General features: G+C 42.0%; 1 protein-coding gene across 1 annotated transcript in view; it reads left to right on the top strand.

Annotated features, from left to right (window-relative positions):
• The window catches only part of ADAMTSL3 (ADAMTS like 3), a 367745-nt gene that overhangs the window by 338681 nt on the left and 3655 nt on the right, over positions 1–25409 (top strand). Inside the window, 6 exon segments of the mRNA XM_081230123.1 lie at positions 222–404; positions 2960–3025; positions 3028–3075; positions 5209–5392; positions 10400–10604; positions 20154–20257. Of these exon segments, the coding sequence (XP_081086249.1) occupies positions 222–404; positions 2960–3025; positions 3028–3075; positions 5209–5392; positions 10400–10604; positions 20154–20257 (790 nt within the window).

The raw sequence follows: 25409 nt of genomic DNA, 5'->3' as shown, positions 1-25409 counted from the left end.
ATAAACCAACCCGTGCTCAGTAGACCAAAGCCCTTTGCTTCAGCAGCATCCCCCACCTGCCATAGAGGAGCTATAGAAATAGAAAGAGCCATTTTTCCTATTATATGTGATTAAACCCATTTCCTGACTTGTGGTCAAAATGCTAAATGGTATTTGCATATGGCCCTGTGGCCCTATTCTTAAAGGAATTTGCCTTTGTCATATTTGTTTTTCTTCCAAAGGTGTCCCTCAACCTAATGTAACTTGGTTGAAGAAAGGAGGATCTCTGAGTGACAATATTTCCTTGCTTTTCAATGGATCCCTGTTGTTGCAGAATGTTTCCCTTGAAAGTGAAGGAACCTATGTCTGTACAGCCACCAATGCTCTTGGAAAGGCGATGGCAACATCCATCCTCCACTTGCTGGGTAAGCGTCAAATTCTTGTTGTCCTTCAAGTGCTTCCTATAATAGGTACAAAGTAGGACCTGGTTTTGTTGATTCTGGGGTCGAGGAGTAAACAAGTGGACATTAAATGGTTTTAACTATTGCTGCCACTGCCCACTTACAAACGAGCACTAAATCTAATACTCTGTCTTACCAGTTCTTCTCTTAGAAGGTTGTGACTTTCTTGCTGCTGCTTCTCTGCCTAAGAACCTACATTGGGATATAAACTTTCTGCCCAGAATCAAGATCCTTCATATTCTGCCTTTACATCTACTTAATTCTTTTCCCTGACCTCCATTGTAAGCTAGCACTAAACTCTGTTCTAGGCAACATGGTTTCCTGCCCTGTGTTCCAAACCCCCCTCCACACACACACCCCATGCTGCTTCCCTGGAAGTGTGGCTTCCATTTATATTGCTTACCCAGGAAAAGTGCTTATTGCACTCATGCTGCTCACTGCCTTTATCATGTTGCCCCAATACCTCCCATCCTGTAGGGCCAACTGAATTCCTATTTCCCGTGTGAATCCTTCTCTGATTTTTTTGGACCTCTCCTTTCTGTGGTCTCACCCCTTGGTCCCTAAGTCCTAACACACGTTGGTCTCCAGTTGTTTCCTCTTTCATTTATGTCTCCTCAGCTAAATTGTGGGTCCCTTAATGGTACAGACCATGTCTAATGTTTCTTTTGCAGTCCTAAGAATATAATAGAGTATGAGGCACACAGTAGGTGCTCAACAAATACTAATCAATTTGAGTCTTAAGACACCTTGTAGTGGGGTCAGTATTGTAATTTGGGGAAGGTCATTGCAGTGAGCCCCCGGCACAGGGTGATAAGCTGGCTTCTTCTGCTGCTGTCTGTCAGGCATAAGATCTGGAGCTCACGGAAGTCTTGTCACCAGAATGAGCTTTAACTTGCAGGGGTTTGAGGACTCAATAAATAATACTTCTCTTTCCCCCCCAGAGTTTGGAAGTGATTGAGAGTTAATCACAGAAGTCAGTTAGACTGACATTAGGGATCATTTATTATTGTCCTTTGTCTCTCCAGCACCTAACACAGGTGTAAGTATTAAGTAAGTATTTCATAAATGAATAAAACCAGGTCACTGGCAGAACTGGTATGAGATTATAGAATCCACTGCCAAACTAAGAGGATGATGGAAAGAGCTGTCTCCATGGCTTTTCTTGTTGGCAGTTAGAGGAGCCCAGAGACATAAATAGATGGGGATTTGGAATAGGTGTCATGCACAAAGCACTTTGATGTTCGTGAACTCTTTAGATATTTACAGTAGCACAGTGTTGGGGTCAGTAATCTTTCATCCCGTTGTATAAACTGAGGAAACCTGTTACTCATTGAAAGTTTGTACTAGAGGACTTCCCTGGTGGCGCAGTGCTTAAGAATCTGCCTGCCAATGCAGGGGACATGGGTTCGATCTCTGGTCCGGGAAGATCCTGCATGCCGCAGAGCAACTAAGCCCGTGAGCCTCAACTACTAAGCCCACATGCCACAACTACTGAAGCCCGTGTGCCTAGAGCCTGTGCTCCACAAAAAAAAGAGGCCATCGCCATGAGAAGCCCGCGCACCACAATGAAGAGTAGCCCCCACTCGCTACAACTAGAGAAAGCCCGTGCACGAAGACCCAACACAGCCAAAAATAAATGAATAAAGAAATGAATAAATAAATAAACTTATTTTAAAAAAAGAAAAAAAAGTTTTTACTAGAGCCCAAATATATAGTCATCTCTTTCAGTGTTCTCCATACTGCCCTCCTTGACTCTCAGTTCTGATCAGAAAGGCACTGGTGTACCTCCATGTGGCCCTTCCCAAAGAGCCTCTGTGGTCCTCTAGGATCTTAATATGGAAGATTGTCAACAAATGGGGTAGCTTAACCTGTCTGATTCTTGAGTGCCTTCCCCAAGCTCCCTGAGAAGTCCCAGCCTTATTCCTTGCCTCTCCCCCTCTCCACTCATGAGTCTGTGTGGGTGTCTCAGTTCTGCCCTGCATGCCTCTTCTCTCAGAAGTCTCTCCAGTCAAGCAGCTCGTGACTTTCGTCACATGACTGAGGAATCAAGAATGTCTTACATCACACAATACACAGCATTCCTCTACAATCCTTCTGCTCTTACACTCATGCACTCCTCACCATGTGAGGTCCCCTATAAAACATCACCCCTTCTTCTGTTCCCAAAGCTGTCTGGAGGGGAAGAGCCCTATAAGCCCCAGCTGCTTCCTCCAGTCCCTTTTGGAATTCTGGTGGATGTATTTTTTCCTACCTTGTTAGTTAGGCTATAAACCCCAAAAACATGCAGAGATGCTGCATGTTAGCGTAGTTAATAACTCTAACTAAGCCCCCGTGGCACTCCGCACACCCAGCCCCACACGTAGCTCCCAGATCTGTGTAAGCCTGAGTGTCCTGAGACAGAGCATTCTATTGCAAAGGAATTATTTCCCAGGAGTTGTCATCTTTCAGAACACCCAAGATGGCAAAGGAATTAGATAACTGCTAATTGGTAAACAAGGGTTCCTTTTTTTTTTTCTCAGAACAAAGACAGTCAGGCAGTAAACTTCTATTTCCTAAGGACCATAAACAGCATATGCTCCAGGCATCCACACCGAAACCAACAGTAATGGGCCAACAAGAGAATCCCTACCTTCAGGTCTGGGATTTGGGCTTTTGGGGGGGATTTGCTGGTGGTAAGGCATGTGCTAAGAAAAGGACTTAGTTAAAAGACCCTCCATGTTTTGCACTTTGCAATAAGTAAAATTATTCCTAGGCATCCAGCCAGCTTTTCCCTTCCCCCTCAACCTTCTGGGGTTCAACTTTTTCCTTCCATATTGAACGTTTCTTAAAAAAATTCACTCCTGAGGAAGCCCAGAGAGGTCATATACCAAATCTGCATCATTATTTGTGGTAATGCAGACATTGGTTTTCCAGTTGCAAAACAATTGCTAACTTGGTAAAGATTAACAGAGGGAAGATTTGCTAAGAACTATGCAATCAATTCTTTCATTTGTCTTCTTTCACAAATATTTTTTCCCACACATATCAGTACTTGGTCACAAGAACCTAATCTGGGTATTTCCAGCTTGCAAAACTCTTTAGGAGGCCAAGGAAGAGAGGTAGAATTAAGAAAATCAGAAATACTTATGAGAATAAGGTGTAACTTTGTGGGTGTATTCATACAATGAAATATTATTCAGCAATAAAAATAAAAGAATGAATGACTGATATACAGGACAATATGGGTATATCTCAAAAACATTATGTTAATCAAAAAAAGCCAAACACACAAGAGTACGTATTGTATGAAGTCCAAGAACAGATAGTACTGATGTATATTAACAGAAGTGAAGAAGTAGTTGCCTGGAGGAGAGGGAAATTGATTAAAAAAGAGGCAGGAGGAAATTTTAGGGGTGATGAAATGTTATATACCTTGCTGTGGATCACAGTTACGTAAGTGCATACAATTGTGAAAACTCACAAAACCACATTCCTGATATCTGAGCATTTTACTGTATATGAATTATACCTCAGTAAAAAAATACATATTTTTTTAAAGAAATGCACATGTGTCCTGCCTTGAATCATCAAGGTGTCTTTGTGAAATGTGACAGACTAGAAAGAGTTAGATTTGGAGACAGACACACTGGGCTCCAATCCAGCTGAACGACCCTGGGAAAGTCACTTAGCTTTTTTAAGTGTCCACCTCAGCAAGTAAAACTAATCTAATTCACAACATGGCCATAAGGATTAAATGGAAAATTGATGTTAACGTGTTTAACTCAATACCTATCACCTGGAAAATTCTCAATAAACTTAGCTATTTTTTAAATTTGTTTTAAATAAACTGTAATCCTGGGCGGGGCAACTAAAAATATATTCTCTTCTCCTTTGCAAATGATACCATATGCAACTTAGGACAAATATTCCAAAATCAAAAGGAAAATGGGGAAAACAACTAAGTTAGAGAAATCAGTCCCTCTGTGAGGGAGCCTGTGGACAAAGCTGGTAGCTATCAATTACTTGTGATTATTACAAAAAATCTGGCACTTTCTGTGGTCATACACAAATGTGTCATCATCGTGTCCTACCTCATCTTTCTACCATGTGTCAAAAGTGAAGGGAAAGGCTGCTTGGAAGGGGGATTAAAGAAAAAACCGCTATAATTATTGGAGGGGGTCAGCTTCAACGTTTCTAAAGGAAACTCCCATTTTCACCTTTCCAGATGTTTCCAGAACAAATTATGTATGCAGTTTCAGGAATAATCTGAAGTTTAGATTCAGAATTAATGGAAAAGTAAGAATGGAATTGAAATGCAACTTTAACATTTCTGCCTAATCCCTGCTCCCTGCTAAACATCTCTCATTTCTCAGCCTGATCCACTTCGGAGAAATAGAACCCATTAGGGCATCCCCTGCGAGACCCTCCACTCTTGTCCTGTTGGCTCTGCTTGGAGAGTCCTGAGGAGCCAGCGCACTGCACAGGATACCTCCGCCTTCTCTCTGGGCTTTTTCTGGCAGATCCAGCTGGTCTGCAGTAGCCCCTCACCCAGGCTGTGGTCCAAGGGCCCCGTTCTGGCTGCCATTCCCACCAGTTATTACAATAAGCTAGTTGAGGGAAAAGAGATTTAAAGGACTCCCTTGCACTGTATGATGGCTTATTCTCTGTGTGGTACTCAGAGCACCAGACAGGCAGGTAACCAGAAAACAGCTGGCGGTGGTCTTTGGCCGGGTTGTCTCCAGCCCATCATCATTTCTCATCTGTCATGACATTCATTTCCTTTCCATAGAGACTTTCTGGGAGCTTGGTAGCTGGACACATTGTTCTGCCACTTGCGGCCACTTGGGAGCCCGAGTTCAGAGACCCCAGTGTGTAATGGCCAACGGGCAGGAAGTGAGTGAGGCCTTCTGTGAGCACCTCCAGAAGCCGCTGGCTGGGTTCCAGCCCTGTAACATCTGGGACTGCCCCTCGAGGTATGTGTAGTCATCTCATCAGTACCAGGTTTTGGCTTGTTTTAAAATGCCCAGTCATTTGGATTTAATAACTCGACCACTATGATTTGTTTAGCATGTACCATACAAGGCACTCTGCTAAGTGCTTTATGTGGATCACTTCACAGTCACGTATGAGGTCGATGTCGTTCATTTTCTATTTTACAGATGGAACAACTCCCCTAGGCTGCACAGTTACAAGGGCCAGAATTCAAATTGAGATAGTCTGATTTCACAGCATCTGATCTTAATTGCTACCCAGATCTGTTTCATGCACTCGCAATGTACCTTAAGAGCACAGTGAAGCTGATTTCATGGGTTTACCCAGGAGATAAGGCAGTGGGCAAGATCATGAGAGGCACTAGCTAAAAGCACAGTTCCTTAGACTCTACGTCCAGGGGTACTGCCATAAATAACCTTTCTGTGTCACAGACAACACAAATCAATGGTTTTAAAAATGTCCAAAGTCAAACTCATGATCTCCACCAAATCTGATCTGTCCCCAGTGTTCCAGATCACATTGACAACATCCTAAACTCCCCCTTTCCTCTCACTTCCATCCGTTCTTGTCAATTCCCACTGTTACCAATGGAGTCCAAGCCATCATCATTCCTCACTAGGACCACTCCTGGAGCCTCCTGAGTTTTGTCTCCTCTCTAGAGTGCCTTGTCCACTCTATAAGAATCATCTTTGAAAACACAAACTCATGGGACTTCCCTGGCAGTCCAGTGGTTAAGACTTTGCCTTCCAATGCAAGGGGTGTGGGTTCAATCCCTGGTCGGGGAGCTAAGGTCCTACATGCCTTGCGGCCCAAAAACAAAAACATAAAACTGAAGCAGGGCTTCCCTGGTGGTGCAGTGGTTGAGAGTCCGCCTGCCGATGCAGGTGACGTGGGTTTGTGCCGCGGTCCAGGAGGATCCCCACATGCTGTGGAGCGGCTGGGCCCGTGAGCCATGGCCGCTGAGCCTGCGCATCCTGTGCTCCGCAGCGAGAGAGGCCACAACGGTGAGAGGCCCGCATACCGCAAAAAAAACAAAACAAAAAACAAGCAATATTGTAACAGATTCAATAAAGGCTTTAAAAATGGTTCACATCAAAAAAAAAAAAAACCTTAAAAAAAAACCCTAAATACAAACTCATCATGATGCTCCTCACTTGAAAAGGGAACCCTCTTGTACTGTTGGTGAGAATGTAAATTGATACAGCCACTATGGAGAACAGTATGGAGGTTCCTTAAAAAACTAACAATAGAACTACCATATGACCCAGCAATCCCACTACAGGACATATACCCTGAGAAAACCATAGTTCAAAAAGAGTCCTGTACCACAATGTTCATTGCAGCTCTATTTACAATAGCCAGAACATGGAAGCAACCTAAGTGTCCATCAACAGGTGAATGGATAAAGAAGATGTGGCACCTATATACAATGGAATATTACTCAGCCATAGAAAGAAACGAAATTGAGTTATTTGTAGTGAAGTGGATGGACCTAGAGTCTGTCATACAGAGTGAAGTAAGTCAGAAAGAGAAAAACAAATACCATATGCTAACACATATATATGGAATCTAAACAAAAAGCAAAAAAATGGATCTGAAGAAACTATGGGTAGGACAGGAATAAAGACGCGGACTTAAAGAATAGATTTGAGGACACGAAGAGGGGGAAGGGTAAGCTGGGACGAACTGAGAGAGTGGCAAAAACATATATACACTACCAAATGTACAACAGATATCTAGTAGGAAGCAGCCGCATAGCACAGGGAGATCAGCTCGGTGCTTTGTGACCACCAAGAGGGGTGGGATATGGAGTGTGGGAGAGAGACGCAAGAGGGAGGAGATATGGGGATATATGTATACGTATAGCTGATTCACTTTGTTATAAAGCAGAAACTAACACAGCAGTGTAAAGCAGTTATACTCCAATAAAGATGTTAAAAAAAAAAAAAAAAAAACTTCCATGCCTTCCCATTGTTCTTAGGACAAAGGTCAAAGTTCCTGGCACAGGGACTGGGTCTATCTTGTTCATTTTGTCCCCCAATGTCTAAAATAATGCCTTGAATATAGTAAGGGCCCAGTACCTATTTCCTGCCTGACCGAATAGGCGAGTGAAACAATAAAAGTCCCTGCGTCGCGGCTTCGCTGGTGGCGCAGTGGTTGAGAGTCTGCCTGCCGATGCTGGGGACACGGGTTCGTGCCCCAGTCCGGGAAGATCCCACATGCCACGGAGCGGCTGGGCCCGTGAGCCATGGCCGCTGAGCCTGCATGTCCGGAGCCTGTGCTCCGCAACGGTAGAGGCCACAACAGTGAGAAGCCCGCACACCGCAAAAAAAAAAAAAAAAAAAAAACAGTCCCTGTGTGCTTGGGTCTCAGGCAGCCTTTCTGCCTCATTACTGTGTCTCCCAGCCTGGTTTTTGGATCTCCATCCACAATAGTCTTTTTCGTCACTTCGATATACTGTTCTGTCTCCTGACTCAGGGCATTTGCACATACTGCTTCCTCTCTTTTCACTTAGTTATTACTATTCATCTATTTTCAGGGAAACCTTCTAGTCCCCAAACTAACCCAGACCCTGTGCTATATGTTTTTCTATTTCCGTGTCATTCTTCTGCACAGCTCTTACCACAATCTGCCTGTCTTGCCCACGTACTGGACCATCAGTTCTATGAGAGCAAATCCACAGCTGGTGTGTTTAACAAGTTATCCCCAGCACTCAGCACCATGATTGCCCCATTACACTCTCTAAAAATATTTGTTAAAAGAATGAATGAATGATTGAATAGCATAGTCCCTAGCAGATAATTGACCAATGATGCCGTTGACTGAAAATAATACACAACCCAAAATTTGAGAGGTCTGTTTTATTCGATGGACGTTCTGAGGACTTCAAGCTTGGGACATAGCATCGCAGATAATGCTGAGGAACTGTTCTGAAGCGGCAAGGAGGGGATTGGGGAACTACGATATATAGGAGTTTTTGCAACAAAAGACCAGGTAGTTGGAACATCAAAAGATTATTGTTAATTAAAGAAAACCAGCTATCTCAAGTTAAGGAATTTAGCACCTTTGTATGGGAAGATGCAAGAGTCTGGGCTTACCAAAATCATTCCTTTGATGTGCACCTCCACTATCTGGGGCCAGTGTCTTTTGCTTTCTCATCCTGAGTCTCCTCGGGGTGGTGCACCATCAGGGCAGCCGTAATGTGATGGCTTGATGGCTGCAACATCCTTTGTTTACTAACATGGCAGGCAATATTTTAGTTCAAAATGCCAAAACTCACAGTAAAAACAAACAAACGAAGACAAAAACCAAACAGTACTAGTACTTACTGAGCACAAACCTGCACTATTATCAACCTCATTTTACTGAGGAGGAATCGGAAGTGTACATAATGCTGTACAGCTCACTGCTCTGTGCAAATGCCCACCCCGGATCCATGATCTGTGCCTTGGTGGAGAAGTGGGAGGTATGGTCACACCGTGAAACAAAAGAGATGCCTCGGAACACGTTCTCAGAAGAGCCGTGGATACCGTAGTCACCTTGACCTGTCTTCCAGTGCCGTAGGCACCTTGACTCTGGCATGAGCTCTTCCTATCCTTCAAAGGAAGAGCTTGTGCAAGAGTCATCTGTCCCTCAGGAAGCAGCAAACTGATGCTAGAATAACTAGGAGGAACTTGATCCAAGAAATCTGCTTTATGTCAATTCTTGATTCGCACAAAGTGAGAATTCACATTGGGAAATTTATCCTTATTTATTAAGTCTCTCAAGCCTTTAACCACTCCTAGAGAAAACAGAGTCATACACTTTCATACCTAGAAGAAACAGTAGAGATCATCTAACCCTAGATCCCTCTACATCAGGGGTCCTTCACATTTCAGTGCCACGGATCCCTCCGTAGTCTAGAGAATCCTATGGCTCCCTTCTCAAACAAGGGTTTTAAATCTATAAAAATAAAACATACTTGATTACAAAGGAAGCCAATTAATTATATTGAAGTACAGTTACTGAAGTAGTTTTAAATGTGTGATGTAGTAGTAAATTTGCTTCTCTATTAACACACTAAATTATAGGATCTACTAGTACAATTGATTTTGAAATGGTGATGAATGTAATTGCTGTTTTGGATGCCTGCCACAATTTTCATGGCATGTGAAAACAGCTGTGATTTCTATTGGTAACAAAATCACAGGTATTGCTACTACTAATATACGTTGTGGCCTGCATTTTTACAATTGAAGGCAATACTCAATTGCTGTTAGAGCTTAGTGACAACGAGGATGTAATCCTTTTCCCATGCAAGTCCGTGGTTCCCTTGGAGAACCATGGGGCTCAGGTTAGGAACCCCTACTCTGCAGCATCCTGGTGGCAGCTCGAACATCTTGAGTGACAGCGCACCCAGTATCTCCAAGGTGTCCAGGTCCTAGTTCAGTCTCCTATAATCATTATGAACTTTAGGGTCAGGTAAATCTAGAAGCAGTCCCAGCTTTGTTGGCATGTTAGTTATGTGACCATAGCTATTTAACCCTGTGGACATCGCTGTCTTCATTGCAAGAATGGGAACAAGATGACAATTACATTAGAAAACATGCGAATGTCTCAGAGCACAAGGAGCACATAGGTGATTTAGCAATATTTTCTTCCCTTTGGTTTCAGTGAGTTGAAATGCACCTTTTTGAAGTTTCCGCCTAATTTTGCCCTAGCTCTACTCTTTGAAGCCACACAGGTCATGGCTCCTTACATACTTGAAGACGGCTCTATCCCGCCCCTGTATTGGTTGTCTCCACGTGGTGATTCTGTTGCTTCTCTGAGTAAAAGAAAATCTGAGCGTATGGCTGGGAGTTATCTGTGCTGCTGCCCATTCCCAGAGAGACGTGTGAGGGCCCTGAAACAGTCATCATGTTAGGATCGATTTTTCCTTTGGAAGGCACTTCCTGTAGGATCTGTCCTACCCGTCCTTACTAATACGCTCCTGGAGTATTTGTTCTTAGGTGGTTCACGGGCACGTGGTCAGAGTGCTCTGTGTCTTGCGGTGAAGGATTCCGCAGTCGGCAAGTGGCCTGTAAGCGCACGAGAGCCAATGGGACTGTGCAGGTGATGCCTCCGAGAGCATGTGCCCCCAGAGAGAGGCCTCTGGGAAGAAGACCCTGCTCCACTCACCCGTGTGTTCAAGGGCTTATTGAACCAGGGAACCAGGTAACGGTGACAAATCTAGTGTTTTGAAAGTATGATCATCTAGTACAATCATCCACTCCCTGTGGTGAAAGCCATGCATCAAAAAAATAAAATTAAGAGACTTTCCTGGTGGTCCAGTGGTTAAGACTTTGCCTTCCAGTGCAAGGGGTGTGGGTTCGATCCCTAGTCAGGGACTAAGATGCCATAAGCCTCGCGGCCAAAAAACCAAAACATGATACTGAAGCAATATTGTAAAAAATTCAATAAAGACTTGTAACGTGGTCCACATCAAAAAAATAAAATGAAATAAATCCATGAATCAGGGCCCCTCTGCACAGGGGAAGAGTAGAGCCCAACTACTGCATGACAGTCATGAAACTCAGCTGCACAGGGACCTAACCACACCGTGCACAGGCTGGTTCATGGGACCTTCTTATCCTTTTATGGGCCTCTCTGTTGTAATTAACACAGGCCGCAGGGATCCCAAGTTCCCCTCGGCCCTTCTGAAAATGTTCGGGAATGTTAGTGCAGGAAGGTATTTGACACTTTCTGCATTTCTGCCCTGCAGTGCAGCAGTTGTTGCTGTTGGGAGACATTGTGCTCTCTTAGGTCATTTGTCCCTTTAGTTGTTTTGATTAACTCCACCTACTACATGGCTACACACTTGTCTAACTGGAAAATGCACAGCCCCAATTCTGTGCAGGGACGATGCAAAGCAGAGTGTGATACCTCTTTCTGGAGTTTTTTAGGAAAACAAATCACTGGAGGTATAGAAAGACTTTCCTTATCTGATGTCAGAGCGTGCCGCAAAGCTGTTGTAAGTAAAATAGTGCAGCATTAGTCCAGGAATAGATGTGAGTCATGGAATATAATTAGAGTACAGAAACAGACCCATGTAAAATGAGTTTAAATTTCAAAGGCAGCTCATCATAGAGGAAACAATAGTTCAATACAAATAAATAGTATAAAACTACAAAAAGTTTTTTTTCCAGACATTAAAGATCTAAATAAATGAAAAGACATCCTGTATTTATGGATCAAAAGACTTAATATTATTCAGATGACAGCACTCCCCAAGTTGATCTACAGATTCAACACAATCCCTTTCAAAATCCCAGGTTCTTTGCAGAAATTGACAAGCTGATCCCAAAATTCATATGGAAATATAAAGGAGCCAGAATAGCCAAAACAATCTAGAAAAAGAACAAAATTGGAGGGCTCAGACTTCTCAGTTTCAAAACTTACTACAAAACTGTAATAATCAAGAGAGTGTGGTACTCGCATAGCATAGACACATAGATTGATGAAAGAGAGTTGAAAGCCTGGAGATAAATCCATGTATCTATGTCAACTGATTTTCTGCAAAGGTGCCAAGACCATTCAATGGGGAAAGAATAATCTCCTCAACAAATGGTGCAGGACAGCTGAATAGCCACATACAAAAGAATGAACTTGGATTCCTAGCCTACAACATATACAAAAAAATTAAGTCAAAATTTATCAGAGACCTAAATTTAAGAGCTGAAACAATAAAGCTCCTGGAAGAAAATGCAGCCATAAATCTTCATGTTTTGGATTAGGAGATGGTTTCTTATATATGACACCAAAACATAAGCTAAAACAACAACAAAAATAAATTGGACCACATCAAAATTAAAAACTTTTTTTTGCTACGAAGGACATGATCAAGAAAGTGGACAGCCCACAGAATGGGAGAAAATATTTAAAAATCATATATATGAAGAGGAGCTTCAAGGTGGTGGAAGAGTAAGACGTGGAGATCACCTTCCTCCCCACAGATATATCAGAAATACATCTACGTGTGAAACAACACCTACCGAGCACCTACTAAACACTGGCAGAAGGCCTCAGACCTCCCAAAAGGCAAGAAACTCCCCACGTACATGGGTAGGGCAAAAGAAAAAAGAAAAAACAGAGACAAAAGAATAGGGACGGGACCTGCACCAGTGAGAGGGAGCTGTGAAGGAGGAAAGGTTTCTACATACTAGGAGGCCCCTTGGCGGACGGAGACTGCAGGTGGCAGAGGGGGGAGCTTCGGAGCCACGGAGGAGAGTGCAGCAACAGGGGTGCCGAGGGCAAAGCAGAGAGACCCGCACAGAGGATCAGTGCCAACCAGCACTCACCAGCCCGAAAGGCTTGTCTGCTCACCTGCCGGGGCGGGTTGGGGTTGGGAGCTGAGGCTCAGGCTTTGGAGGTCGAATCCCGGGGAGAGCACTGTGGTTGGCTGTGTGAACATAGGCTGAAGGGGCTAGTGCACCACAGCTAGCTGGGAGGGAGTCCGGGGAAAAGTCTGGACCTGCCGAAGACTCGAGACTTTCTCTTGCCTCTTTGTTTCCTGGTGCGCGAGGAGAGGGGATTATGAGCGCCAGTTAAATGAGCTACAGAGACGGGTGTGAGCCGCGGCTATCAGCGCAGACCCCAGAGATGGGCATGAGACGCTAAGGATGCTGCTGCCGCCACCAAGAAACCTGTGAGCAAGCACAGGTCACTACCCACACTTCCCCTCCCGGGATCCTGTGCAGCCCGCCATTGCCAAGGTCCTGTGATCCAGGGACAACTTCCCCGGGAGAACGCACGGCACACTTCAGGCTAGTGCAACATCACGCTGGCCTCTGCCACCACAGGCTTGCCTCGCATCCATACTCCTCCCTCCCCCCAGCCTGAGTGAGCCAGAGCCCCTGAATCAGCAGCTCCTTTAACCCTATTCTGTCTGAGTGAAGAATAGATGCCCATCGGTCACCTACACGCAGAGGCGGGGCCAAATCCAAAGCGGAATCCCAGGAGCTGTGCAAACAAAGGAGAGAAAGGGAAATTTCTCCCAGCAGCCTCAGGAGCTGAGGATTAAATCTGCACAATCAACCTGATGTACCCTGCATCTGTGGAATACCTGAATAGAAAACAAATCATCCCAAATTGAGGAGGTGGACTTTGGGAGCAACTACATATATATATATTATCCCTTTTTCTCTTTTAGTGAGTGTATATGTGTATGCTTCTCTGTGTGATTTTGTCTGTATAGCTTTGCTTTTACCATTTGTCCTAGGGTTCTGTCTGTCCTTTTTTTTTTTTTGCGGTACGCGGGCCTCTCACTGTTGTGGCCTCTCCCGTTGCGGAGCACAGGCTCCGGATGCGCAGGCTCAGCGGCCATGGCTCACGGGCCCAGCCGCTCCGCGGCATATGGGATCCTCCCGAACCGGGGCATGAACCCGTATCCCCTGCATCGGTAGGCGGACTCTCAACCAGTGCGCCACCAGGGAGGCCCTGTCCTTTTTTTTTTTTCCACGTAAAAAATGTTTTTTCTTAATAATTATTTTTTATATTAATAACTTTAGTTTATTTTACATTATTTTATTTTATCTTCTTCTTTCTTTTTTTTCTCCATTTTATCCTGAGCCGTGTGGAGCACAGGCTCTTGGTGCTCCAGCCAGGCGTCAGGGCTACGCCACTGAGAAGGGAGAGCCAGTTCAGGGCACTAGTCCACAAGAGACCTCCCAGCTCCACATAATATCAAATGGCAAAAATCTCCCAAAGATCTCCATCTCAATGCCAAGACCCAGCTCCACTCAACGACCAGCAAGCTACAGTGCAGGACACCCTATACCGAACAACTAGCAATACAGTAACACAACCCCATCCATTAGCACAGAGGCTGCCTAAAATCATAATAAGGCCACAAACACCCCAAAACACAGCACCAGACATGGATGTGCCCACCAGAAAGACAAGATCCAGCCTCATCCACCAGAACACAGGCATTAGTCCCCTCCACCAGGAAGCCTACACAACCCATGGAACCAACTGTAGCCACTGGGGAGAGACACCAAAAACAACGGGAACTACGAACCTGCAGTCTGTGAAAAGGAGACCCCAAGCATAGTAAGTTAAGCAAAATGAGAAGACAGAGAAACACACAGCAGATGAAGGAGCAAGGCAAAAACCCACCAGACCTAACAAATAAAGAGGAAATAGGCAGTCTACCTGAAAAAGAATTCAGAATAATGATAGTAAAGATGATCCAAAATCTTGTAAATAGAATGGAGAAAATACATGAAACGTTTAGCAAGGACCTAGAAGAACTAAAGAGCAAACAAACAGTGATGAACAACCCAATAAATGAAATAAAAAATTCTCTAGAGGGGATCAGTAGCAGAATAACTGAGGCAGAAGAACGGATAAGTGACCTGGAAGATAAAATAGTGGAAATAACTACTGAAGAGCAGAATAAAGAAACAAGAATGAAAAGAATTGAGGACAGTCTCAGAGACCTCTGGGACAGCATTAAAGGCACCAACATTCGAATTATAGGGGTCCCAGAAGAAGAAGAGAAAAAGAAAGGGACTGAGAAAATATTTGAAGGGATTATAGTTGAAAACTTCCCTAATATGGGAAAGGAAATAGTTAATCAAGTCCAGAGAGCACAGAGAGTCCCATACAGGATAAATCCAAGGAGAAACATGCCAAGACACATATTAATCAAACTATCAAAAATTAAATACAAAGAACAAATATTAAAAGCAGCACGGGAAAAACAAAAAATAACACATAAGGGAATCCCCATAAGGCTAACAGCTGATCTTTCAGCAGAAACTCTGCAATCCAGAGGGAGTGGCAGGACATACTTAAAGTGATGAAAGGGAAAAACCTAAAACCAAGATTACTCTACCCAGCAAGGATCTCATTCAGATTTGACGGAGAAATTAAAAGCTTTAGAGACAAGCAAAAGCTAAGCGAATTCAGCACCACCAATCCAGCTTTACAACAAACGCTAAAGGAACTTCTCTAGGCAAGAAACACAAGAGAAGGAAAAGACCTACAATAATAAACCCAAAACAATTACGAAAATGGTAATAGGAACATAAATATTGATAATTACCTTAAATGTAAATGGATTAAATCCTCCAACCAAAAGACAGAGACTGGCTGAACGGATACAAAAACAAGACCTGTATGTATATGCTGTCTACAAGAGACCCACTTCAGACCTAGGGACACATACAGACTGAAAGTGAGGGGATGGAAAAAGATATTCCATGCAAATGGAAATCAAAAGAAAGCTGGAGTAGCAATTCTCATATCAGACAAAATAGACTTTAAAACAAAGACTATTACAAGAGACAAAGAAGGACACTACATAATGATCAAGGGATCAATCCAAGAAGATGATATAACAATTGTAAATATTTATGCCCCCAACATAGGAGCACCTCAATACATAAGGCAAATACTAACAGTCATAAAGGGGGAAATCGACAGTAACACAATCATAGTAGGGGACATTAACACCCCACTTTCACCAATGGACATATCAGCCAAAACAAAAATAAATAAGGAACAGAAGCTTTAAATGATACATTAAACAAGATGGACTTAATTGATATTTATAGGACATTCCATCCAAAAACAACAGAATACACATTTTCCTCGGGTGCTCATGGAACATTCTCCAGGATAGATCATATCTTGGGTCACAAATCAAGCCTTGGAAAATTTAAGAAAATTGAAATTGTATCCAGTCTCTTTTCCGACCACAACGTTATGAGACTAGATATCAATTACAGGAAAAAATCTGTAAGGAATACAAACACATGGAGGCTAAACAACACACTACTTAATAACCAAGAGAGCACTGAAGAAATCAAAGAGGAAATCAAAAAATACCTAGAAACAAATGACAATGAAAACACAATGACCCAAAACCTATGGGATGCAGCAAAAGCAGTTCTAAGAGGGAAGTTTATAGCTATACAAGCCTACCTTACGAAACAAGAAACATTTCAAATAAACCACCTAACCTTACACCTAAAGCAATTAGAGAAAGAAGAACAAAAAACCCCCAAAAGTTAGCAGAAGGAAAGAAATCTTAAAGATCAGATCAGAAATAAATGAAACAGAAATGAAGGAAACGATAGCAAAGATCAATAAAACTAAAAGCTGGTTCTTTGAGAAGAAACAAAATTGATAAACCATTAGCCAGACTTATCAAGAAAAAAAAGGGAGAAGACTCAAATCAATAGAATCAGAAATGAAAAAGGATAAATAACTGACACTGCAGAAATACAAAGGATCATGAGAGATTACTACCAGCAACTACATGCCAATAAAATGGACAACCTGGAAGAAATGGACAAATTCTTAGAAATGCACAACCTTCTGAGACTAAACCAGGAAGAAATAGAAAATATGAACAGACCAATCACAAGCACTGAAATTGAAACTGTGATAAAAAATCTTCCAACAAACAAAAGCCCAGGACCAGATGGCTTCACAGGCGAATTCTATCAAACATTTAGAGAAGAGCTAACACCTATCCTTCTCCAACTCTTCCAAAATATAGCAGAGGGAGGAACACTCCCAAACTCATTCTACAAGGCCAACATCACTCTGATACCAAAGCCAGACAAAGATGTCACAAAGAAAGAAAACTACAGGCCAATATCACTGATGAACATAGATACAAAAATCCTCAACAAAATACTAGCAAACAGAATCCAACAGCGCATTGAAAGGATCATGTACTATGATGAAGTGGGGTTTATTCCAGGAATGCAAGGATTCTTCAATATACGCAAATCAATCAACGTGATACACCATATTAACAAATTGAAGGAGAAAAACCATATGATTAGAACAGTCCTAACACCCTACACAAAAATAAACTCAAAATGGATTAAAGACCTAAATGTAAGGCCAGACACCATCAAACTCTTAGAGGAAAACATAGGCAGAACACTCTATGACATAAATCACAGCAAGATCCGTTTTGACCCTCCTCCTAGAGAAATGGAAATAAAAACAAAAATAAACAAATGGGACCTAATGAAACTTAAAAGATTTTGCACAGCAAAGGAAACCATAAACAAGATGAAAAGACAACCCTCAGAATGGGAGAAAATATTTGCAAATGAAGCAACTGACAAAGGATTAATCTCCAAAACATATAAGCAACTCATGCAGCTCAACATCAAAAAAACAAACAACCCAATCCAAAAATGGGCAGAAGACCTAAATAGACATTTCTCCAAAGAAGATATACAGATTGCCAACAGACACATGAAAGAATGCTCAGCACCATTAATCATTACAGAAATGCAAATCAAAACTACAATGAGATATTATCTCACACTAGTCAGAATGGCCATCATCAAAAAATCTACAAACAATAAATGCTGGATAGGGTGTGGGGAAAAGGGAACCATCTTGCACTGTTGGTGGGAATGTAAAATGATACAGTCACTGTGGAGAACAGTATGGACGTTCCTTAAAAAACTAAAAATAGAACTACAATACGACCCAGTAATCCCACGACTGGGCATATACCCTGAGAAAACCATAATTCAAAAAGAGTCATGTACCAAAATGCTCAATGCAGCTCTATTTACAATAGCCAGGACATGGAAGCAACCTAAGTGTCCATCAACAGATGAATGGATAAAGAAGATGTGGAACATATATAGAATGGAATATTACTCAGTCATAAAAAGGAGCAGAACTGAGTTATTTGTAGTGAGGTGGATGGACCTAGAGACTGTCATACAGAGTGAAGTAAGTCAGAAAGAGAAAAACAGATACTGTATGCTAACACATATATATGGAATCCAAAAAAAATAAAGGAATAAAGAAAATGGTCAGAAGAACCTAGGGGCAAGATGGGAATAAAGATGCAGACCTACTAGAGAATGGACTTGAGGATATGGGGAGGGGGAAGGGTAAGCTGGGACAAAGAGAGTGGCATGGACATATATACACTACCAAACGTAAAATAGATAGCTAGTGGGAAGCAGCTGCATAGCACAGGGAGATCAGCTCAGTGCTTTGTGACCACCTAGAGCGGTGGGATAGGGAGGGTGGGAGGGAGGGATATGCAAGAGGGAAGAGATATGGGGACATATGTATATGTATAACTGATTCACTTAGTTATAAAGCAGAAAACAACGCACCATTGTAAAGCCACTGTACTCCAATAAAAATGTTTAAAAAAATCATATATATGAAAGGGAACTTGTTTGTAAAATATATAAAGAACACTCAAACTCAATAATAAAAACACAAATAAACTAATTAAAATATTGAAAAGGATCTGAATAGACATTTCTCCAATAAAGACTTACAAATGGCCAATAAGAACAGGAAAAGATACTTAGCATCATTACTCATTAGGGAAATGTTAATCACAAAGAGTGATAGTAGTAAGTGTTGATGAGGACATGGAGAAATTGGAACCTTAATACTTTGCAAGCGGGAATGTAAAATGGTCTAGCCACTTTGGAAAACAGTCTGACAGTTCTTCAAAACGTTAAATGTATGGGTTACCATATGACCCAGTAATTCTACTCTTAGGTATGTACCGAAGAGAAACGAAAACAGGTTCACACAAAAACTTGTACATGAATGTTTATAGCAGCATTATTTATAAGAACCAAAAACTGGGAATAACTCAGCAGCATTATTTATAAGAACCAAAAACTGGGAATAACTCATATCAAACCCATAATAAAACTCCAAAAATTGGAAATAACGGACAGATAGATAAATGTGGTGTATTTGTACAATGGAATATCATCTGACCATTGAAAAGAATAAAGTACTAATATGTATTACAAGGTGATGAACCTTAAAGACATTATGGTAAGGGAGGGAAGGCAGACACAAAAGACCACATATTGTATGACTCTATTTATATGAAGTGTCTACAATAGGTAAATCTTTAGAGAAAAAAGTAGCTGAACAGTTGTCTAGGCCTGAGGGGGAGAGGCCATGGGAGGAACTGGGAGTAGATGCTAAAGGGTACAGGGTTTCTTTTGGGGACGGTGATAAAGTCTTAAAATTGATTGTGGTGATGGTTGCACAACTCTAAAAACCATTAAATTGTATACGTTAAACTTGTACAGTATGTGAATTATATCAGAATAATGTTGTTAGGAAAAAAAAGATTGTATGAGGGAAATTGGTCAACTAATGTAAGAAAAACAAGTAAAATGAAAGACGAAACTCACAGCATACATCAGAATAAGTTCTGACTTGATTAAAGTGCTCAGTGTAAAAGTAATTAAACTGGACTAGAACTATCAGGACGGGAAAGACCTTTTCAAGCATAAAACAAATTACAAGAAAAATTAATAGATGTTATGAGTACAGAAAAACTTAAGAACTGCATGTCAAAATATTTTTTTTCTCTAATTGAACTCACCTCAACACATAGCCTTCATTTTTGCTCTGAGCAGGAAAACCCAAACTTGCCCATGGCTTATGGTTTTAAGCATAGTCATTTCTGAACCTAAGCCTGGTCAATTACAGATTGGCCCTGTGCCTTCCCCTTCTGCCCAGAGGTGGTCTAAGTTTCTGGGGGAAAAGAGGAGGAAAGGAGACTTCTGGCTCTGAAGGAGGGCTGTCTGGTCCTTAGAGCTGGGCTTCCATCCTCCTTAACTTCCCTCGGGGACAGCTGATCCCCTGTAGCTAGTCCTCAGCAATGCCGCTGCAGCACATGGTTTTGGAACCCCAGCATGCATGAGCTCACGATGTTGTTTATACTGCATTGTGCTTTTGTTCCAGTGTCCTGGACGTTGCCTGGGTCGCGCTGTGAGGATGCAGCAGCAACAGCATCATATAATTTGTCAACACCCCAACCGTTCTGAGTCCGGCTGTGATGACAGGAGGTACCGGCCCCGCCCTAGGGCAGCACACAACCTCTGCCACTTCAGTAGTGACTATGACTGCCTGAAAGTGGCATCATCTGTCCTCTATACCACCTCTCATAATGGACAGTTCCTACTAAATTATGATTTCTCATGGTGCCATCCCCAATAGTATGTATTATACCAAAATACTCATTAACATGTACTATTTATCATCACAAATTATTTGGATGTTCAACATATAGAGACACCCCAAAGAGAAAGGAAAAAGTAGCACTGAGAATAGACAGGTATTTTTCCCTCTATGTACAAAGTTGATGAAGCCTAATAATATTTCATTTATGCTTACAGATTAAATCTGTAACCTAGTGTTTTCTATGAACTACATTATTCCTTTGTTTAGAAAGTGTTTGATTAGGACGTTGGCACAGAATAATGTCCACCGTTATTAGTAGAGAATAAAATTTACTTTAGCAGAGAATAAAATTAACTTTTATCTTGTTAAGGGGCTTACACAAGAAAAAAATGCTTCCCTCTTTTATAAAAGTCTGAGCTGATAGATGATTTAGGGGTAGAAGAACTTTGTTCCCTGAGGTCATTTAGAGGTCACCCAGACCCCTCCCGTCTGGCGACTCCACCACCCCAGAGCAGCGTGCTCCAGCCAGAGAAAGTGAGGAGAAAGCCAAGAGGGCACACTAATGGGGAAATTTGGAGTTCTACCACTCTCTTCTTGTGTAACCTTGGACTACCTAACTCCTAGTCTGCACAATGGGGTATTATTGTCGGTGTGAAATTATGCTAGTTTTGTTTTTAATTGAAGTAGAGTTCATTTACAATGTTGTGTTAATTTCTGCTGTACAGCAAAGTGATTCAGTTATATAGACATTATTTTTTTTTAAATAGTCTTTTCCATTATGGCTTATCAGAGAATACTGAATATAGTTCTCTGTGCTATACAGTAGGACCTTACTGTCTATCTATTATATATAAAAACTTACATCTGCTCACCCCAGCCTTACACTCCATCCCTCCCCCAACCTCCTCCCCCTTGGCAACCACCAGTCTATTCTCTTATGTCCGTGATTCTGTTTCTGTTTCAAAGACAGGTTCATTTGTGTCGTGTTTTAGATTCCACACATAAGTGATATCGTATGGTATTTGTCTTTCTCTTTCTGACTTACTTCACTTAGTATGATAATCTCTAGTTGCATCCATGTTGCTGCAAATGGCATGATTTCATTCTTTTTTATGGCTGTGTAGTATTCCATTGTATATAGGTACCACATCTTCTTTATCCATTCATCTGTCAGTGGACACTTAGGTTGTATCCATGTCTTGGCTATTGGGTGCATGTATCTTTTTGAATTATAGTTTTCTCTGGATATATGCCCAAGATTGCTGGATCACATGGTAATTCTATTTTTAGTTTTCTGAGGAACCTCCTTACTGTCTTCCACAATGGCTGCACCTTACATTCCCACGAACAGGGTAAGAGGGTTCCCTTTTCTCCGCACCCTCTCCAGCATTTGTTATTTGTAGACGTTTTAATGATGGCCATCCTGACTGGTGTGACGTGGTACCTCATTATAGTTTTGATTTGCATTTCTCTAATAATTAGCGATGTTGAGCATCTTTTCATGTGCCTATTGGCTATCTGTATTTCTTCTTTGGACAAACGTCTGTTTAGGTCTTCTGCCCATTTTTGGATAGGGTTTTCTGGTTTTTGTTGTTGTTGAGTTGTATGAGCTCTTACTTTATCTTGGAAATCAAGCCCTTGTCAGTCGCATCATTTGCAAATATTTTCTCCTAGTCTGTAGGTTATCTTGTTTGGGGGAAGTTTTGATTAATTGGTTTAGTGTGAAGCACTTAAGCAGCCTTGGTCATAGAAGATGCTCACTTTATGGCTCTTCCTTCCTCCTCCACATCCTGAGTCTTGCTGGAGAAAATGAGATGACCTTGACAACTGGCTCTGTTTCTATTTTGAGCCTTCAGTAAGGTTTGGCAATGTAGGGTCAGCTGCATTTCCTATTCCCAAAACAATTCCAGCCAGAACCATTCTCCTCGAATGGAAGATGTCTGGAACAGCTGCCCTTATTCTCAACAGAAAACCCAGTTTCCAATTTTGTTCGGGAGATGGAGACCACACACAGATTGATAGGTATCATCCCAGATGTTTTACTTTGCACGCTCAAAGATATATTTATATTACAAACACCTACGTGGTTTGAGCTTTCTTTATAACATACTGGACATATTTTTCTGAAACTTGTTTTTTCTACTTATCAATATATCATAGACCTTTTCCCATCCGAGTACATGAGTCACTTTATTCTTTTGAATTGTTGTACTTAATGTTACCTCACTCCATTGCTAATGGACATTGGATTGTTTCCAATTTTTTTGCTATTACAAACAAATGCTGCGGTAAACATCCCGGAACATCTTTATACACAAAGGGTAATATTCTTATGGGATAAATTTTAGATATGGACTTGAATTGACAGACATGCTCATTTGGACACTACTAAATAACCATCAAAATGTCTATACCAACAGTATATGAGAGTCCCCCTTTTCATCAACTTTATGTAGGTTTTTCAGTATTTAAAAAATTTTGCCAATCTGAAGGATGAAAAAATATCTTATTGTAATTTGTATTTTTCTGGTTACTTTTTATATGACTTTTGGCTCTTTGTATTTTTTCTCCAACCCATCCACCTTTTTCCATCTTTACCAGCATCACCCCTGGCCAAGCCATCCAACTGGTCTCCCTCCATCCATCCATGCTCCTTTCCAACCCAGTCTCCCTACTGCAGCCAGAGTAATCTTTTCCAAAAGGCAAATCTGATCATACCACCACCGCACCCCATCTCCCTGCTAGCTTAACATCACTTTAGAGGCTTCACTTGCTCTTAGGGAAAAGGTTGACTAAAATCCACAATGTGCCCTATAAAATACTGCACGGTCAAGTCCTACTTCCCTGCACACCCTCATTCGAGACCTCACTCTGTCTCACTCTTTGTATTCCAGCCACTGTCCTTCTTTCAGTCCCTTGGATACGCCATGAACTTTCCAACCAAAACAAGAAGCAAAAAATAGAATAGAGAGGATAAAAGGCATGGAAGGATCTATCACGAGGATATCTGATTAAGTGGGGTTTTAGAGAAAGAGATATGGAAATGAACTGAAAGGGTAGACATAAAAGAAGTAATAGAAGAAAAATTCCTAGACCTGAAGGGGGAAAAGAGTCAAGTTGCCTTTCATTTTCTCTGTTGTTTCTGCTTCCTCCAGGGCTGGCTGTTCAGCTTTTCGTACTAGTGTCCTAGTACTTTTCTTTCATGCTGTTAATTTCCCCCAAATATCTGGTGGTTTATGGAAGAAGGACTAGGTTAGTTTAGAGAGCTTCTGTGGGTCTCTTTTGCAGTTTTCTGGCCTCATTTTCCCCCATAGACCTCTTCTGCTGACTGGGCATGCTTCCTGTGGGCTCGCTGAAGGTAGATGAGGTACTAGATCTCACTTTACAATGCAGTGGGTGGGCTGGAGACCCCCAGTTGCCATAGTACGGCCTCAGTAAATATTAGAGGGTGTGTTACAAGGAGTAACATTATTAGTGGCCACTGGTAGAGAATCAATGGTGAGCAGGCCATCTGTTAGCCTCTATTATTGGCCCTGGGAAGGGTTTGGGAGGTGTGGCTTCCACTGAAAAGAGTTATAAAGGGAGTGAGAATTATCAGGGTAAACTAGCCCACATTATGGCAAGAAGACAACACAGGGATCTGAGGACGTGCTGGAGGACCCACACAGTTTGTTCCCCAAAGAGGTAATTCCTAACCTCAGCCATGAGTCAGAATTCCCTGGGAAGTGTCTTTAAACATTCTTGGGCCTCAACTGGGACTTAATGAATTAGAATCTTGGGGAAGGAGTGGAACCTGGCAATCTGTATCTCTTTTGTTCGTTCGTTTATCTTTTGTTTTTAATTCTTTCCTAATCTACGTCTTTTTAAAGCTGCCTACATACCTCTGATAGCAAGCCAGACTTGAAATCTACTGCCCTACAGAATCAGTAGTTCCATTTGGCTGATGATGAAATGGGTTATTTGAGGTAGGAGCAGAGATGGACTGAATAGGAATGAGAAATTAAGAAAGACTAGTAGAAACAGGGTTACTGTTATGATTTCTGCTGCCATTTCTACTTTCATGTTTTGCATAGAAAAACACGAGTTCCACTTGTGTGCACAGTGTTGGTGCCCAGACTGTGTCCCCCTAGCTCAGGCATCCCCATCCCCAGTCCCATCCCTGCCCGGAAGGAAGTGATGCTCTCTGCTGGACCGATTGTGCATTCTTTTACTGGGTCCTCAATGACCAGCCTCTTGGGTTTCAGCATCTGCCTTGGTCTCTAGCTCCTTGTGCCCCCCTCATCTTTCATATTTAGGAAGCTAAATAGTTTCTTCTGACTTCCCACTGGCCCTGTCTTCTAACAAAGCAGAAAAAGAGGCTGTATTAGTTAAGGTCCTTTGGGCTGGAAACAACAAAAGTCAACTTAGAATGACTTATACAAAGAGGGTGGGAGATTTCTTATTAAGATAGGACCACCATTCTCCCATAGAACAATTTGGTATCTTTTAAAATGTCTTCTTTGAGTATCCTTGGAATATTTTGTTCAACTGTTTTCAGTAGAAAAGCTGATCTCTGCATAGGGGATGGCTGAAGAGTACTCAGTCTCTGCCCTCTTGTCCAAAGCAACTCAACTTTTGGCCCCCTAAGGTTCATACCCACTGGAGAAAACAAAAACCCTGCAGTTAACAGGACACCCTCATCCCTTTTCCTCTTACAAATCTTATAAACAGTTTGATGGGACAGTATTAAGTAAACCCTTTGGTAGAGTCTCCCCCTACTGGCTAATCAAAGTATTGCTTCCAACTATGTGTAATAGTCTCTTAGAGAAGTTCAGGTGATCAGAATTTTCTCCACCTTATTACATTTCCAGTGGTGTTTCAACACTCCTTATGGATTATGTGCGCTGATAGGGAGCCTTTTATAGGAACACAAAAATGTCTAGATCCAAAGGGATAATGCTGTGAGACCTCAGGAAGGACTGTAACCAAGAAATGAGGAGTTATTTCTCCTCTCTGCTCTGCAGCTCCGTGTGTTTCTGCTTCTTTCTTTGTTCTTTC

Source organism: Mesoplodon bidens (genome assembly GCF_964165515.1).
Source record: "Mesoplodon bidens genome assembly, chromosome: 3".
Taxonomy (NCBI): Eukaryota; Metazoa; Chordata; class Mammalia; order Artiodactyla; family Ziphiidae; genus Mesoplodon; species Mesoplodon bidens.
This window is presented reverse-complemented; position numbering and strand designations above follow the sequence as displayed.